At 44.6% G+C, this 14,086-nt stretch overlaps 1 protein-coding gene across 2 annotated transcripts in view; it reads right to left on the bottom strand.

Annotated features, from left to right (window-relative positions):
* The window catches only part of LOXHD1 (lipoxygenase homology PLAT domains 1), a 1,099,077-nt gene that overhangs the window by 107,240 nt on the left and 977,751 nt on the right, over nucleotides 1-14,086 (bottom strand). For both annotated transcript variants that reach the window (XM_078674764.1, XM_078674763.1), the window contains 2 exons: nucleotides 10,993-11,120; nucleotides 7,323-7,440 (listed from right to left, as the gene is read on the bottom strand). In XM_078674764.1, coding sequence (XP_078530890.1) covers nucleotides 7,323-7,440; nucleotides 10,993-11,120 — 246 coding nt within the window. The remainder of the gene's footprint in view (nucleotides 1-7,322; nucleotides 7,441-10,992; nucleotides 11,121-14,086) is intronic.

Raw genomic sequence — 14,086 nt, forward strand, 5'->3', positions numbered from 1 at the left:
TCTGTCGATATGTCGTATAGTCATATTTCTCCAGTCTGCGGAGGTCCATCATTAGTGCTTCCTTAGCTTCAGTCCACTCTTTCAGTTTCTCAGGGTCAGAGCTTAGTTCCATTTGCAATTGTCCCAACCTAGATTCATGAGAAACAACATCTCTTTCCAAATGGGCCCGCACACCATAAGCAGTTTTAATACAAACACCTCTGACTATAACTTTCATAGTTTCCCATTCAATGGCCTGGCTATAGGCAGACTCCCAGTTTTCTTGGAAGTAACTATTCAGTTTGGCCAAAAAAGGAGGATCAGTTAACGTCTCACTTTTCAAAATTTGGCCCCATTTCCAATAACACCCGCAAGTGGTCCGACAGATTCCTCGGCTGGTATGTTATACTCCCAACCAGGGGATCCAGTTCAGAAGATTAAAAACAGTAGTCTAACCTACTGGAAGTGCCTGTAGCAGGAGTATAGTAGGAGAACTGTCTTGTGAGGGGGAAGTGTTCCCACCACAGATCTCGTAATTGTAAACCTTGCAGTATGCGGTGGAGCCTAATGTTATACTCGGTTTAGTGTACATTTTAGGAGGTTCTCTATCCAGCGCACCATTTAGCACACAATTAAAATCCCCAATTAACAGAATTGGAGCCCTAAGATATGGAGAAGCAGCTTCCTAAAGATCACTAAAAAAAGAGGAGCTATCATCGTTCGGGGCATGCACATTCACATGCAGATTTCAGAACCATCAAGCCTCCCATGCAGTACAACATACCGGCCATCCACATCAACCACATGATGTAAGTGTTGAAACAGGACTCCTAGTGCCACCCATATAAGGGCACACCTTGCATACCCAGAATAAGAGGTAGCATAAATTTGCCCTCGTCATCTTTTCTTTAGAGAATCACCTTGAAGACACGCCACCAACACCTTGTATCTTTTTAAGTATGCAAATATTCGTCTTCGTTTATCGAATGTGGCGATACCACGCACATTCCAGGTAAGTAGTTTAGTCACAGTGGTTGCCATGGAACTTCCCCCTCACTATTCCACCCGGATGAGACCCACCCATCTCGCAGCACCACAAGCAGTGTCCCAAGTTCATGCAACCTCTGGTCTTCTACACAGTACTTCTCAGGGAGGAAGGCCCACTCCCAACAAAGAACTACCCCAGCACCCCCCCACCCCTTGGGCATTACCACATAAACCACCCCAGCAAACCCACACTCAGTGAGGGCCTGTAGAAAATACCAAATTGCCCTATATAGCTACAAACTCTAAATAAACAACTATAATAATTACAACACAATAATGTTAATTCCCGCCCATCCCACCCCAATCCATAGAAGTGAGTGGCAAGCCACCGAGGTGTGAGGCTTGGCCTCCAACTCCATCAACAGGTACCAAACACTTGGAGGACATGCCCCCGTCATAATAAGCATTGCGTGGGGAAAGAAAAAAAAAACCTAATGTCTGTACATCAGTAAATTCCCCTCATAATAAAACTCGAATGCCCCACATTAGGTCAATCTTACTGGTCAGAAGAGTCCGCCACAAATCTCAGCGAATATCCCAAGGAAGATTCAGCTTCAGGTATCGGAGTCCTCATTTGCATCAATGTCCGGTGGGTTCCCCGATGAGAAAGCCTTTGAGTCCGGTACTACCTCAAAGGCCTGCAGGGTGCCGTCCGGGCAGACCGTTATTCTGCCGGGACTACGATGTCCGGTGTTTCTTTGAGATGACGCCTCCAGTTGCCGGTTCCGAGACCGGTCACGAGGACCGGGCTTGCTGGGTGTAAACGTGGAGGGAATCAAACATGGTCCAGAAGAGCTATTTGCATCCAGCCAGTTGGTCGCTTCTCCCGCCGTATTGAAAAACAAAACCTTTCCATTGTGCTCCACCCTCAGTTTAGCCGGATTGAAAAGGCTATATTTGAGGTTTAAGTCCTGCAGACGTCACTTCACAGCCAAAAAGAGCGTCTTTGTTCTTGAACTTGTTGGGTATAATCAGGATTAAACGCAATTTGATGTCCCTCAAAAAGAAATTGTCTCTTGGAACGCGCTAGCTGTAACAGGAGATCCCGATCCCGGAAGTTGAGAAAGTGGGCTATGATGGCCCTAGGAGAGGCCCCAGGTTTTGGAGGGGGCGCAAGCGCTCTGTGCGCTCTTTCTATAGTAAAGAATTTTGAAAGCCCCCGGGGGAGCACCAGTCTCCAGCAACCACTTTTCAAGAAATAGTTCCACCGATGGTCCTTCTGCCTTTTCGGGAAATCTGATAAAACAAAGATTATTTGCCGGGAGCGTCCCTCTGCGACCTCGGCCCCAGTCATCCAGGTGCACCAGTTTTTTCTGGAGGGTAATCACCGTTTCGCGGAGACTGTGTAGCTCCGTCTGCATCTTGTCGACTGTACCTTCTGTGGTGGTAACCCTATCTGAGATTTTTCGCAGGTCACATCGGAGTAAGTGACATCAATTGCGACCGCTTCAATTCTGTTTCTCAGCTCACCGCTTGTATCATGAATAGCTGTTAGTATTTCAGCAATATACGGGGGTCTATCCACTGCTGATGATGGAGCGGCCGTGTCCGCGGGTGGTAGCATCGCCACAGCTCCCTGTGCCACATCAATCAGCTGGACGTAGTTTGATATTTTGTTAGATTGGGCTGCCCTGCTTCCCTTATCCCTTGTCATCCCGAGGGCAGATATATGACAGAGAATCAAAGGGCACAGCCTCAGTGCCCACTTCCACGGCACAGGTGAAAGTATACCTCAGGATCGCAAACACTACCAGATGAACTCTCTCATGTCGCAGATCCTTCCCAAGCATCCGTGCAGCCCATCCGGTGCGGAGCGTTTATAATAATATCCCCCAGTGCACGATGGGAAGTGGCAGGCAATGCAATGTCCCAACATCAATTTAAATCACCCTCAGAAGCATAGGCTCTCTATTTTAGTGTAGTCCGGTAAGCCTCATCAAATCAATGTGGCAGTGGGGGTGAATACAAACATGGAACTGACAGCCTCAGGATCACTGGTAGTAGCCTGGAGGCCCCTAGGCAGCCCCCACCCATCTGAAAAGGCGCTCCGGGTCCGGTCTGCACAACGGAGGCCTCCCACAAAGCAGCGGTATCAGTCAGCAGGCCCCTTATCTCCAAGTTTACTGCTGGTGCAGTTCATGTGACCTCGACCTAGGCCAAAACGGACAGCCGGGCCCCTCAAATCCCAGACCGCTGCGCAAAACACGTTATCAGCTTCACGGAGTAGCGGGTGCAGCGAGCTGAGAACTCCCCCTCGAGTAAATAACGGCCCAGGCTGTCCCGTATTCTCTCTGGCCCTCGCACGCTTCCTTATAACGACAGTGCATTCTTTGCGGGAAGTCAGCGGCACCACTCGGAGCCCTCAGCATTGCAGCCCCAGCGGGAATCCAGCTCCGTAACCCGACATCGGAGCAGGCCGCACACGTCGCAGTGCGAAAGCCAGGAAAATGGCCGGCGGCTCCAGTATCCGGCAAGTCAGCTGGCGTTACGCCGGTACACAGGATCTTTGGACATAAAAACAATCACCCCTTAGGCAGAAGGGGGTACACAGGTTCCGAGTGGGCTCAGGCTTTGAAAATCCCATGCCAGGATGTTGTTTGGATAATCGGGTGACGGGAGCTCTGCACAGTCACGCCTACTCCGCCATCTTACTTGGCTACATCCCTCCTTCTCCCCTTGTTGGGGAGGGATCCAGCTTTCAAACCCTGGAGTCTCAGAATTCCCTCTGAGAGAGTCCACAGCGACAAGGGAGTCTCACACAGTGGAAGCCTGGGTTTTTATCCCATTACCGCTGAGAGCACAGCACCGTACACCGTGACCGGCGCGCTCAATGGAATTTTTGGATTACACCCCCCTAGGTGGAACCTATAACCTTACTGTATGTACTGTGGTGCCCGAGCAACCTTTGGCCGATGACCGGTGGAGCTGTCCCACACAGCTATAGAGGTGTTTGGCTCTGGTTCACCCCTCAGCCATCCCCTTCTCAGCCGGATGTCGGACACTGTTTTTCCTCGTCTCCCAGTTGTGCCTCCTACACCCTCCCCCTCCTCTTCCCTCAATTATCCTCCGTCTACCTCCCCTATTCCTTCCCTCTTACCCCTAATCTTCTCTCCCTTTGCCTACCTCATGTTTATGCTATGCTTTTGTACTCATGCAACTCCTGTAACTACGCCCCAGTAACTGATGTAACCATGTTCTGAAACAATGTTTCGTCCTCATGTAAAGCGGTCTGATAACTCCGGGTCTAGCCAGCGCTATAAAAAATCAATAAATAAAAGTCCAGAAATGTATGCCTCTGGAATATTGAAGTTTCAACATCGTAGTATGAGGACAGGTGTCTTAACGAGGGCATCAGAGCTTCTAAAAAGCAACAAAGATTGAGACACATTCAAACAGAACATCTCTAGAGCAAGAGATAGATTCACAAGTTTATTAATTTAGCCCTGTGGCTGCTCAATTAAATAGCAAATATGCTTTCATTTGCAAGCATAAAATAACATTTGCTAGTCAATAAATGAAAATGTACAAACATAAATGGATTTACTAATATGTAAAATTAATCCAGAATGTCGTAAATACACTTAGAATACTAAGTACCAAGTTTATTGGTGTACCAGAGGTAGACTTTAATTAAAATATGTTGCTTATCATAGAGTAGTAAGAACAGCACTACTTTCAAGCGGCACAATGGTAAAATAGACAGGTTACGTGTTCATTTGAGATAGGTGAATGGACAAATCTATAAATATAGACACCTTTAGTAAAATTTAGGATTGACTTTCATTACATGAGGAGAAAGTGGTTTAGTATGATTTAGTCAAAATTGAATTATCTTCATCAGACCATCACCTCACACTGCTTCGCAGCATTTGATGCTGTTTGCTATACAACATGGAACATAAAGGTTGAAGAGAATATAATTCAGGTTCGCATTAGCCTCAAATGTATTACAGAAACGACACAACTCACAATTTTAGTAGGGTGAAGGGGGTGACCTATTTACAAGAGATATTTTGATAATTTCCAAACGAAGAAGTAACATGACAGATACTTGGGAAAGAGATAAATTGTTAACCATAATGATGGACACATGTCATATAAATGTTCGGAGTGGATATAATTATGACAAGAGACCATTTCAGGTAATGAGGGAGAAGCCTGATATTTTTTTTAATGTAATAATAATGTGGCAGTTAATGGTGTTCTAATCTATTGTCCACCAGGTCGTAGGAATAGTTATATAAGGTCTGTCCAGACCTTTATGGAGTCTTGCATGAAGTTTCCAAGTTTTACTTTATTGGGTTATTTTAACTTTCATCTGGACTTTAAGGAAAGAAAGGAAACTGCGCACTTGGTTGATTGCCTTAGCAGGTTTGATCTAAGACAGACAGTTAGTGCATCTACTCACATGGCTAGTCATACCCTTGATGGGATTTTTACTACCAATTCAGAAATTAGTCTCTATAAAGTCCTACCCTTGATATTGACTGAACGTAAAGCAGTATTTCTCAAGCTAAACGGTACCAGTGGAAGAATCTCGTGTTTCAAACTTGAGAAATTCCATTAAAACACGTCCCTGGCAGAAAATTAATAAACTTGAGCTAGATCTTGTTTTACATAGTCATAGTCCACTTCTAGACACTGATATTGATTCTGCCACCTACAACTTTTCAAACTGGATTGACTTTGCAGTCACTCAACAAGAATAAGCTATATGAAAAATCCATCAGCCCCATGGTATTCTTTTGCACTAAGAAAACTTTAAATGAAATGCAGAGCGGAACAATGGAGATAGAGGAAAAACTATAGTTTAGCAGAGAAGAATAAATATAAACTAGTTATTGAGGAGTATAAAACGTAAATTGTCTCAGCAAAAGATACACTTTTTACTGAGGAAATTGGTTTGATTAGAATCTCTACTAGAGAACTCTTCAAAATGATTACCACTCTTTCAAATTTTGATCAGAGTAAACAGTTTGTGCCAGATCAATAATTTTGTAATACAGTGGCGGAATTCTTTCACAGGAAAGTAAATTGTGTTTATGCAGTGGTCCCGGCTAATCAGAATATAAATCACTTGGTTGATTCTGCTAGCTACATTTTTGAAAAGTCAGATCATAACCTTAATGAATAATGGAGTGGTTTTGACAATTTCCCTCCTTCAATGGCGGAAAGAGTAACAAGATTGCTGGAAACCACTAAATTGGGCAGCTCTATGGATCCGTGTCCGCCTCATGTATTACAAATGGTTTCCCCACAGTTGCGACACATCTTTTTGTACTTCTAAATAAAGTAGTCACCTCAGGACACTTTCCAACAGCATGGAAAAAAACATGGGTACGCCCCATCTTAAAAAAAGTCCCAAGATCCTGCAGAGTTCAAGAACTATTGGCCAATATCCTGCCTAATGCTCCCTACAAAGATCTTGGAAAAAGTTGTGAATGGAGATCTGACTGCCTTTTTGGCAGCGAATGATCTTTTGGGTACATCGCAACATGGCTTTAGGCCCTAGCACTGTACACGATCAGCATTAATTACAGCTTCTAATGAAAATCGAATGCAGGTAGACACGGGAGGGAGGGCTGCAATCTTCTTGCTGGATCTCTCAGCTGCGTTTGACACGGACAACCATCAAGTGTTTGTCAACCGACTGGAGAAACTGGGGATTAAGGGTGTAGCTCTGACCTTACTTTGTTCTTTTTTGATCAAATAGAGAGAAGACTGTGGTGTTTGGAGGGCATACCTCCAGCTCTTTCTCTCTTCTTTGTGTGGTGCCTCAGGGATCATCATCATCCCCAAAATTATTTTATATTTATGTCACGCCCTTAGCACAACTCATACAATCTCACAGTTGTTCTGCAATATCCTATGCAGATGATACGCAGATAGGGGTATCAATTACATCTGAGGTAGACGGTGTGGCCAAAGAATTTAACAACTGTCTGGCACGCATCACAAGGTGGATGCAGGAAAACTAAAGTTGAATGCTGAGAAAACAAAGGTGATACTCTTTGGAAACAACAGAACGAGCTTCATTTGGAAACCCCAATCATAGAAACAATCAGGACCAAAGATACAATCTTATCTTTGAATGGCAATTGAAAGTCATTTATTTTCAAATATTTTCTTTCCTAAATGAACAAATCTATAGGTAGGTGTCTTACCATGAGTTTGACTGCAAAGTTTGTATTCCTTAACACACAAACTGGTTCTTGGATGTGAAAAAATGAGAAATGTGATAAGAAATTGCTCTTTGTGATAAGACATTGATATCCACATCAAATACTAATCTTTACCTTTTCCAAAAACCATTCCGGCCGGCTTCCCTTCCCGTCAATTCGGATCCTCATCTTTTTGAGTGGGGCAATGTCAGCGACCTCCATCACAAATGTGTCCTCCTGCCCCCTTTCGAATCTGGTGAAAAATCAAATTGGACCAAATGATATATTTACTATTGAGGATTCAACAATATGTCTGGGCTATATACCTGAAAATGTGTATACAATTTTGTTTAAACTTTAGAGGTCGTTGTTCTGAAGTGTGCCGACCCCGACACATCTGGGGCCAAACTAAACTATGAAGGAACACGCCATACACGATCTGTGAACAGCTCAATTTACACACATCTATGGACACCGAGAGAGCATTCAAGTTGACAGTAATTATGGCTTTCTTTCAAAATAAAACCAACACCGTCAACTTGAATGAACCTCCTGGTCCTTAAGTGTGTTTGAAGTGGATTGTTAATGGGTCGCTGGTGGCATATTGATTTCTATTTTTACCCCTTGATACCATAAAAGCTTATGATAATGAGTAAAGCACTTGCACAAGGAAATGGTGGCAGCCGAATAATTAAACTATACTAATATACAAAATAAACACTGCAATCAACCATCAGCATTGGATTTGTTATGCTCAATGAATACTATGAATAGATGCCACAGATGCACATTTTACAATTATGAAATGTAGCAAAATACCAAACTCTAAAATGTTGGTGGGAGATGATTTATTTCCGTTCACGTTTGGGGACATGAAGAGGAAGGTCTTAGTGCTTCGACTGCCAAAATATCAGAGGGTGATGTATAGAGAGAGAGGACTCGGTCAATCTATGGAAAGGTATGAAGTATGTAATAAAATACTAGACAATGTCATGTCAGAGAAATTAAAGAAAAGAAGATCTATTTGACATATTATTGCCTCCTTTACATTGAATTGTCATGATGTGGTGGTATTTTAAATTGTGGACAAATGCTGCTTTAAATATATGAACTAAATGGGACACTGTTAACTTTTCTTCACTAAGGCCAACCTGACATGAAAGGCACCAAAAGAACAATTAAAAAAGATTTTTGGTGACCAGGAATGGATAGGTGTGCTTACGACAGAGTTAGATTGTGCATTGGACGTGCATAAGAGTGACAAGTCTCAAAATATGGCACATTATCCTTGCAAAAATACTGAAATTCCAAGGGGGTACAGAGAATAAGTAGCTTTTCATATTTCCATCCTGTAGAGAGTGTAGAGTTTGTGTCTTGAATAGAATACTTATTTCAGTAGTCAGAAGGAAGGCTTGTCACTCAAATAAATACTTGCCAAAACAAACAGATTTTACAGGAATTGTTTCTGACAGAAGATTTGCCCAGGTAACTTGTTACCAATAACAGTGTGCAACTAATCTCTGGTGAGATGAAATAATTCGAAGTTTATCATGGAATACTGTACAATTATGCTACATTGTACTCTCCTTGGAACAGACAGCCAGAGGTACATAACATTTTTACAGTTATAAACACTGTGATTTGGAACTTGCAACCACGTAAATGTGTTTTATGTACTAATCTCATTTTAAAGCAAGCACAAGGAGATGATGGACGGAGCACTGAAACCTTTTAGATCCTGACCTCCAGTCACAGATCTCGGTTGGGTCCAGGGAAGACCTGGCTTTGCAGTTCGGGCTGGACTGTTCCCATGAGGAACAGGGTCAAGACTGATTTGCATATGGCTGGGTCTGAACTAGGGTGGTGACTGGAGGCATCCTGTGGCCAGTTTCGGATAACACCCCTCATCAGCCAGGCTAGCTTGAAACCAGTGGCAAAGTGAGCAAGAGACCCATGTCTGGGCATCCCTGCCAACTAGGGTCTGAACTGGGGTAGCCAAGTGAGCAGAAGAATGATGATGGGTTTAACCCAGATCTAATAGTGACTGTGGGTGAGTGTCTGAAAAGTTTCAGCACTCCGTCCACCATCTCGTTGTCTTTGCTGTGTCTTTAATAAAACTGAAGTGTTCTGATGTCACTTCACCACAATAGAGAGTGCTTTCAGACGCCCTAACCATGAAGGCACTCTCTTTGATTTATAAGACCCTGATTCATAATACTGTGGGCGATCTAGATGGCTTAAAGTCGTGCTGGGTATCAGCCCTGGGGAATATATTGATGATAGAGGTAGGAGGCTTTACAGTATCCCCGAAGAGGTGGCTATCAGAGCAGGAATCAAATTAGTACAACTTCTCCGTAGACTATTTAATTCACAATCATTATTAAAGACGTTTGGTAGGGCAAACCCTCATTTATGTCATAGTGGATGTAACCAGGTTGGGGACGTTTTCAAATCCAATGGTTTTCTGAAAATTTGAGGGGATTATGGGACACAGAGAGCAGAGGTCTGCCTGAGTTGGCAGAGAAAACACTAATTGAGGGGACAAGGACTATGGCGCTTGACATATGGAATGACAGGGTGCCCTCACGACATGATAACTTGCTAAATAGTTGGTTGGTGGGATGTGGCGAGATTACGGCACCAATTTCAAAAGTACGAATTCCACAACCTTTATTTAGATTCCACTGGTTCTACCTCTGAAGACACCACATCTCAACTAGAATTGGTTGCAGAGTTCTCCCCTTTTTAGGAACAGCTGCCACCCATTGTGTTTACAGATTACGGAGTTTCCATAATTATGACAGTAGGTGAGGAGAGGAGGGATGTGTTATGCTAGAGCAGAATTTTGTGATGCAAGTTTGCCACTAGGGGATTTATGTCTGTGTTCCAATAGCGACAGATGATGATGGCTCCTCCCCTCTGTCGGGTATTACTTGGTGATCTGCAATAAATATGTTAATAGCTTTACCTGGCACACTCCATCACGTCAATTACCAATCTCTGTCTCCTGGCGCTACACCCCGCACACCCTTCCGCTGTGAGATCTGTAATTCCAGTTCAGCATTGGCAAGGGTTGTGGTACTTGGGACTGTAGATGCAGGGAACACCTTCATGAAAAAGAGCTCTCATTGGCCCAGCAGCAGTGACAGGCGCAGGGTGCAGCCAGCAGAAGTAGACTCCAACCATCACTCTCAGGCATTATGGAATGAGCGAGCATTAACACTTACTATAGGCCTACCTGGTCAATATGTGTGATCTGCTTAGGTAATGTGGCACATGATTCCTCTCACAGAATGGACTGGAATGACACAGGTGCAATGTAGACTGTCAACTCCCGCTGGGTAAGAGTTAGCATATTTTAGCACGGAAGACTGGTAGGAAAGAGCCGTATCACAGGTGCAATGTACACCTTAGATTTGGAAACATGTTTATCTTCAGTGATGCAATACAAGAACACTATTCTCATGAGCGAGATGTTTTAATAGAAGCCAGATATAAAAAGGCAGCCATTTTGAATTCACTACAAGATGCAACATGACGGCCATCTTGGAAGTATAGAAAAACTGTTCCAAGATGGCTGGCCACTTTAATGAAGTAATAAGGAGAATTTGGTTATAAGCATTGAAGTTTCCTACACCAGTGGGAGGGCAGCCTTAAAGTTTTACATGCAGCTGGAGCATCAGGCATTAGTCCGGTTAGGTAAATGGCCACCTTGTCTCAGTACCTCACTTTATGCCGTAGCCCAGCTGTCCTCCTAGTCCCACCTCCACACCCTCCACAAGTACTAAGAACCATGCTACGGTACCTGTCTCCATTTTTTGGCAACAGCATCTCCTCTGAGCTGCCACTAGCTCCGAAGCATGTCATGTAAACACTGGAGTCAGTGCCACCATTCTGTACATCTCCCGTGACCACCGTTATCTCATAGAGGATCTGGAAATAATTGCAAACAAGAAGACGCTTGAGTTTCACTGGCCACAAGAGAGGCCGTGTTGCATCTAAGTAAAAATATGAGATTACCAGGAAAGATGTACAGGTTAATTCACTGCAGAATGTGGATACCATAATATTAAGATCACACCAAGCACATGAGGGCCTGGGACAGTGTGACTGCTATTACACATGCAGCTTGACGCAATGAGTGCCTGCACTCACCCAAGGGATAGGGGAATAAAGTAATCCTTTATATACAAAAACTTCTCAGAATTCAAAAGGGAACCCCCTCAAATGAGGGGGGTCGAGAGCAGAAAGTGTTCAGTCAGCACAAACAGCAGCACATACGAAGGAGGGCTTGGGACAACGTGACTGCTATTACACATGCAGCTTGAGGTAATGAGAGCCTGCAACCACCTTAGGGATGGGGAATAGACCACACCCCTATCTCAAACAAGCATTGAAAATGCAATAGGTCTCGCCTTTGATTAAGTTGAAGCTATTTGCTTTGCTAATGCTATTGTATAGGCAAGCAAATGGTTTTAACTTAATGAAAGGTGAGACCTAATGTTAGTCAGTGTCAGTCAGTGTCAATCAGTCAGTGTCAGCCAGTCAGTGTCAGTCAGTGTCAGTCATGGCAGTTTTAGTCAGTCAGTGTCAGACAGTCATTGTCAGTCAGTCAGTCAGTCAGTTAGTGTCAGTCAGTCAGCGTCAGTCAGTGTCAGTCAGTTTCAGTAAGTCTGTATCAATCAGTGTCAGTCAGTCAGTGTCAGTCAGTGTCAGTCAGTCAGTGTCAGGCAGTCAGTTTCAGTCAGTGTCCATCAGTCAGTCAGTGTCAGTCAGTTTCAGTCAGTCAGTATCAATCAGTGTCAGTCAGTCAGTGTCTGTCAGTCAGTCAGTCAGTCAGTGTCAGTCAATGCCAGTCATTCAGTGTCAGTCAGTGTCAGTCAGTCAGTGTCAGTCATTCAGTGTCAATCAGTCAGTGTCAGTCAGTAATGAATGAATGAATGAATGACTACGCACGTATATAGCGCATGGCTACCCGGAGGCATCCCAGCGCATTGGACAACTAAGTCATTTCTCAAGGCTCAAGGAAACAGAAAGGTCTTTAAAAGTTTCCTGAACCTCAGGTGGTTAACTTCAAGTCGGATGGTGTCGGGAAGCTGGTTCCAGAAATTCGCAGCCTGTATGGAAAAACGTCTGCCTCCCATACGGGTCCTTTTGACCCTAGGGACCTTCAACAGTTTCTTATTGCAGGGGAGGTCCGGAGTCTATCAGAGCCTTATGCACGATAGTCATGGCGTTGAACCATATCCTTTGTTGCACCGGCAGCCAATGCAGTTGGCGTAATGCTGGCTTAGCCAAGCTCCTCCGTGGGGTATCCAACAGCAGACGAGCCGCACAATTCTGGACTGTCTGCAAGATTTTAATCGTTCCCTGAGGGGCACCCAAATAGACAGCATTCGCGTAATCCAACCGCGATAGGATCAGGGCCTGAACCAGAAGACGCCTGGCATCAAATGGTAGGAGCTTAAGAATCTTCCTTATTGATCTTATTAAGTGTCAGTCAGTCAGTGTCAGTCAGTGTTAGTCAGTCAGTGTCAGTCAGTCAGTGTCAGTCGGTAAGTGTCAGTCAGTCAGTGTCAATCATTGTCAGTCAGTATCAGTCAGTGAGTCAGTCATTGTCAGTCAGTCAGTGTCAGTCAGTGTCAGTCAGTCAGTGTCATTCAGTCAGTGTCCGTGTCAGTCAGTGTCAGTCAGTCAGAGTCAGTCAGTCAGTGTCAGTCAGTCAGTGTCAGTCAGTCAGTCAGTGTCAGTCAGTGTCAGTCAGTCAGAGTCAGTCAGTCAGTGTCAGTCAGTCAGTCAGTGGTAGTCAGTGTCAGTCAGCCAGTGTTAGTCAATGTCAGTCAGTTTCAGCAGTCAGTCAGTGTCAGTCAGTCAGTGTCGGTCAGTCAGTCAGTGTCAGTCAATCAGTGTCAGTCAGTGCCAGTCAGTCAGTGTCAGTCAGTGTCAGTCAATCAGTGTCAGTCACTTGTCAGTCACTGTCAGTCAGTCAGTGTCAGTGTCAATCAGTCAGTGTCAGTCAGTCAGTGTTAGTCAGTCAGTGTCAGTCAGTCAGTCAGTGTCAGTCAGTCAGTCAGTGTCAATCAGTCAGTCAGTCAGTGTTAGTCAGTCAGTGTTAGTGTCAGTCAGTGTCAGTCAGTCAGTCAGTGTCAGTCAGTCAGTTTCAGCAGTCAGTCAGTGTCAGTCAGTCAGTGTCAGTCAGTCAGTGTCGGTAAGTCAGTCAGTGTCAGTCAGTTAGTGTCAGTCAGTCAGTGTCAGTCAGTCAGTCAGTCAGTCAGTGTCAGTCAGTGTCAGTCAATCAGTGTCAGTCAGTCAGTGTCAGTCAGTGCCAGTCAGTCAGTGTCAGTCAATCAGTGTCAGTCAGTGTCAGTCAATCAGTGTCAGTCACTGTCAGTCAGTCAGTGTCAGTCAGACAGTGTCAGACAATCAGTGTCAGTCAGTCAGTGTCAGTTAATCAGTGTCAGTCAGTCAGTGTCAGTCAATCAGTGTCAGTCAGTCAGGTGTCAGTCAATCAGTGTCAGTCAGTGTCAGTCAATCAGTGTCAGTCAGTCAGGTGTCAGTCACTCAGTGTCGGTCAGGGTCATTCAGTCAGTGTCAGCTAGAGCAGCTCTGTTGAACTGCTTCTCTGGTTCTAAAGCAGCTCTGCTGACCTGGTTCTCTGGCTCTAAAGCAGTTCTGCTGACCTGGTTCTCTCCCTCTAAAGCAGCTCTGCTGGTCTGGTTTCTCTGGCTCTACAGCAGCTTTGCAGACCTTGTTCTCTGGCTCTACAGCAGCTCTGCTGACCTGGTTCTCTGGCTCTACAGCAGCTCTGCTGACCTGGTTCTCTGGCTCTAAAGCAGCTCTGCTGACCTGGTTCTCTGGCTCTAGAGCCTGAAGTGGGTTGATCCAATGCACCATGGTGT

This window comes from Lissotriton helveticus, chromosome 2_1, assembly GCF_964261635.1.
Source record: "Lissotriton helveticus chromosome 2_1, aLisHel1.1, whole genome shotgun sequence".
NCBI classification, from domain to species: domain Eukaryota; kingdom Metazoa; phylum Chordata; class Amphibia; order Caudata; family Salamandridae; genus Lissotriton; species Lissotriton helveticus.